Source organism: Atta colombica, unplaced genomic scaffold (assembly GCF_001594045.1).
Source record: "Atta colombica isolate Treedump-2 unplaced genomic scaffold, Acol1.0 scaffold140, whole genome shotgun sequence".
In the NCBI taxonomy this organism is placed as follows: Eukaryota; Metazoa; Arthropoda; class Insecta; order Hymenoptera; family Formicidae; genus Atta; species Atta colombica.
In genome coordinates, this window is record NW_017259229.1 from 488,627 (window position 1) to 493,556 (window position 4,930).

The 4,930-nt window shown below is 26.1% G+C and overlaps 1 protein-coding gene across 1 annotated transcript in view; it reads right to left on the reverse strand.

Annotated features, from left to right (window-relative positions):
* Window positions 1–1,190: 1,190 nt before the first annotated feature.
* LOC108684812 (PDF receptor) overlaps window positions 1,191–4,930 on the reverse strand; it is a 15,462-nt gene continuing 11,722 nt past the window's right edge. The window contains exons 10-13 of the mRNA XM_018189308.1: window positions 4,534–4,714; window positions 3,804–3,918; window positions 1,334–1,427; window positions 1,191–1,249 (exon numbers count right to left, since the gene is read on the reverse strand). Of these exons, the coding sequence (XP_018044797.1) occupies window positions 1,219–1,249; window positions 1,334–1,427; window positions 3,804–3,918; window positions 4,534–4,714 (421 nt within the window). The 3' untranslated portion in view covers window positions 1,191–1,218. The remainder of the gene's footprint in view (window positions 1,250–1,333; window positions 1,428–3,803; window positions 3,919–4,533; window positions 4,715–4,930) is intronic.

The window sequence follows — 4,930 nt, forward strand, 5'->3', positions numbered from 1 at the left end:
AAAATAATCTATAATATCTTAAAAATTATGTAAATTAAAATAAGGTAATGTAATAAATATTAATTCATTTAATTATTCCAAATAAACATTGCTTTATTTAAGTATAACAGAAAAGAAATTTTTGAAATGTTTATAATCTATTTAGGAAAATTTGGGCATCACTGATTTACATAATTTCAAGAGAAAATGTTATAGATTCCATTACATTACCGGACTTCAAGATTAGCTTAATGTAGATTCTTATGAGAAAATTCCGCCTCAATTACTGTGATGTAATGCATATTATGTCACTCTGCATCAAAGGAAAATCGGTTTGCTTTGATCGAAAATCCAAATGTAGTTGATAACGATCCAAGAAATTATTTTACTGTCAGATTGACTTCCAGACGAGAGATTTACGCGTTTACTATGATTAAATTGTTGTCCTGAAACGTGAAGAAATATTGTTTTTTATAGAAATCAGTTTAAGAAAATTACATTTTTGCAAACCACATGTACAAGATATAATTTCAAGCTAAATTATATTTCAAATCAGAGCCTTTAATTAACTTTTGAAATTTAAAGAATAATATTCTATTTAAAACATTTCTTTCTAATATTTCTTTTCAATTCAATCCTAAATTTTTTCAAAAAACGATTACAATTTGATTAAAAACAAATTTAACTTTAACTTGATAACATAGCTCTAATTATAAAGCAAAAGATAAAGTAATCTCTATTTGGCTTTAGATAAGTTCTATTCACGGGAGATATTAAGACTAGAAATAACAAAAGATAAAAAGCGGTAGAGCAAAAGCTATTACTTCAATAGTATCTACAAGCTGGATGTAATCTTGAGAATTTTAATACATTGTCATTTTCTTTCATCTTTTCCTACGCTGGAATTTTCTCGTTCTGAAAGTGAGATATAAAAGACAAATTTGTTTCATATTTGTTTACTTGATAGATAAAAAATATAAACAGCATTAAAGTTACAATTGATACTAAATACATTAGCAAATATTGCTACATAATTGCTTGCACATCGGAAATGTTCAACGTAAATTATGCTAGGGAACTTATTATCTTCCTTGCGCAAGTAAGCAGGAGAGGGGGGGGGAGGGCGAACGAAATTAAAGCACTAAGAAATAAAAATAATTATTCTCTATACAATATTATTCTTTGTACAATATTAATATATCAGAATGTAGCTCCTAAATATCTCGAGAAAGTACGCATTCAATTTTTTTCATGTCTCTGTTCTTGTATTCTGTAACACAAAGTGGAATTATGTAAGATTAGAGAATAGACAAATCGACGCTGATTTTTGAGGCCTTTCTCAATTATTACTTACTCGACAGATCGATCCGGTGGCGGGATATTTTCACCCCGACAGCACAGTCTCATCAACCCAATAGGTCTCGTTTCTTCCTCTTCCATCTCGATCACTGTAATACAAGAATAGCAAATATATTGGGAATAGCGCTTTTATTCAAATTCTATAACAAAGCTAAATTTTGCACAAATCAAATTTTCTACAAAATTTAAGAAAAAAATTAAGAAAAAATACAAGGAACAAATATGAAAAGTGATAAATATCTTTCCGTATTTCCTTCGTATTTTACGTAAGAATGAGACAATTTAATGTTTTGAAGATTAATATATAATTTTCAGGGAAAATTTTATCATTAATATGTAAGGAGCCTTCCACAACTCGGGCATTTTATGTTATGAAATCCGTCTTCCTTTTTCCTCCGATTAGATTTCTGACTTACAGAGGCAATCATACAAAGTATATCATAGTATGATATTATGATCTACCTCAAAAACCTAAAGAGGGAAAGAAGGAAGAGAGATAACGTAAAAATTGAAGAGCTCTGATATAAATTCTTTGTGTCGATGTCCAAGAAGGAATTCAATTTATTATGATAGGGCAATAACGTCGCTCGAATACGATTATCTACTCCAGTGATCCGATAAATATGACAGTATTACAGAAAAGAAATACTTATTTTTAAATGGATATACTAAGAACTTCTATTGTTATAGAACGCTTTTAAATAATAAATCAAATTGTTTTGTAATATGTAAGCAAAATACTTTTTTTAAAGTTGATGCTGCTAAAGCTTAAAATATACATATATAATTAATAATTACTATATAAAGATATTTTGAGTCAAGCAGTATAAAATTTTTGAATAAAAATTTTTTTTATATTGCAAAATGTATTTTTGTGATATCATTATTTATTTAACGATATTATAAGAATTATTGATTGGAAGATGGACTGGAAGATTCTTGAATAGAAATATAAAAATAGGTACATATTACTTGGGTCGTAATCTTTTTGTGTTCATCTGACATATTGCCTTTTGTATTTTTTTTTAATTATACTAATTCTATAAATAAATTATCAATCCATTAATAAAAAATTTACGATTAACGTTTGACTATATTGTGATTATTGAAAATGAAAAACTATCAATTATTTTCAAAGGTTTCAAAAAAATAATTTATCGCAATGAATAAGCTTTTTATAATAATTAAATTTATTATATGTTACTCAACAAACTAAAAGATCATTTAAAATTAGTGCTGAAAAAAATTGTGCAAAGTTACGTTTTTTTGCAAAAAAAAATGATCAGAGAATGATATTTTAAAAAGCATTTTAAAGCGTTTGAAATCTCCATTTGAAGGAGAAACATGTACTCTCAGTCATCTCATTAATAAATAGCATTCGGCGATATTAAAAAAATTATTCCGTAATCCGACATTATAGAAGATTTCCACAGAACTGTTAAACTGCGACCATCCAAAATACATTAATGGGAATTGTACAAATAACATATTGCAATTGCCTTTATATAGTATTATATGTAATAGCATCGCACAATAATATGAAATTTACTAAAAATTATTCTACAAATGAAAAATATTTTGATAGAGGGAATAAGCATTTATAAATACGCATCGAATAAAGCAATAATTGCTTGTCTTTTAAAGTTATCATATATCTTTTTAAATTATAAAGAATTTTAATTTGTCAGATAATACTTCAGCATTATAGATCGCATTGCAAATGTAAATAATTTACAAGTATCAATTATAAATATTCAACAAGTGTTCAGGCCAGAATTTTTCAATCAATATTCTACGGTACACCGACGTGCTCCAAGTAGCGAAAATTTTAGAGAAATAAAAAGAAACACAAAAAATTAAGAAATAAACAAGTAACCAAGCGAGTGAAGTAAAAAATGTAAAAATGTAAAAATGTAAAAATTATCTAAATTATGTTATGTTACTTTTTATATTATATTATGTTATTTTATCTTTATTTTAATTAAATCGAGTTTTGCAATCATTGCAATAGAATTATTTTTAAAATAATAAAATATTATTAAAACTTTAAAACTTCATTTTTTATTTCTAAATGTCATATTAAAAATATCTGATAATAAATCTATATTGAGCATTAAAGAATGTGAATTAATGACTACCTTAATAAATTTGGCTCATTATATGTAAGTATAATGTGCCACGAATTGAAAAAAATTGAAAAATAAACGCTAAATTAGATTATTCGTGCTATTTTCTTGACTACCCCGAAGCAGAATTTGTACTTCTTTTTTCTACGGATATTTATTCGATGGAATATTCTATGTCTTCGACAGATAATAATGCGAAATCAATTTTTAAAAAGCTTAACATGATTCTCATTAGAGAAAAAATTGTTTGCTATTCGAATTTTTGTCGCTTGTTTTAATATAAAATGTATACTTTCAAACAAATATTCGTTTTAAAAATGGATTGATTTTTGTACTTACCCGAAGTTATTCGCTGAGGTTGACCGCCGCTAAGAGTCGACTGTCTTCTAGTTTGCAAGTCACCTCCTCTTAGAGAAAGATAAACGGTAATAGTTTTATCCAAAGCGAGTCTTACCTAAGCAAATGAAATATATAAAACTCTTATATCTCTTCTCTTTTTCTTTTTCTTTATAAGAACAGAAATTAATGCTTTAATTAAAAAAATCTAATTTATGTTATTATACAGAGTTTATGATATTATACAGAGAGAGAGAGAGAGAGAGAGAGAGAGAGAGAGAGAGAGAGAGAGAGAGAAGCAAAAGATTTCTTTATAAGCAGGGCAGAATGCCTTAGAGTGTTTGATTTTTTCTCTGCTTATCATATTATTTTTAATTTTTAATTAAATCTAGATTTTTTTCAACTAATTTTAATTTTATTTTATTATAAAAACTTAGTGAATAAATAAAACATAACTTATTATGTCCCTTATTTAATTATTAAATTTATATTAAATAAGTTTTAAAAAAGATATCTATAAAATTATATCTATAAAATTATAAGTTTATAACAAATTACTAACTGATAAAATAATATCATTTATAAAAATAAGTGAAAAATAATCTTGTAACAGTTACTCAAATATACTAGTAAATTCTAAGACTAGTAAATTCTACAATTAATAAGATTAATCATAAAATAATATTAATTTCAAATATGATTGAGATAATGTTTCTAAATGGAATCTACTCACTTCGCCATTAAGAAAACAATAAAGCATTGCGATGAAAAGGCCCTGAAACGATCGCAGGAAATGAGTGGAGTAGGACCACACAGCGAACTTGCTTACGTTATCCAACGGTGCTTCGATCATGAAGAGCACGTTAGTAATGCCTAATAATGGTAAAAGTACTACGGCTGCCCTTACGGCTTTCCTGAGTACAGTAAAAAATTATTTTGATACTTTTATTTAACTACATGTTTTACGCGAATATTTGTGCTTGCTCGACGTTTTTCATTTATAATGTAATCATCAGAAACATATTTATTGAACTATTGAGAGAAATATTGAAATCATTATTTTGTAATATAACCTTTTGTAATAAAATTTTGTAATATAACATTTATTATTTTATTAATAAAAAATATTG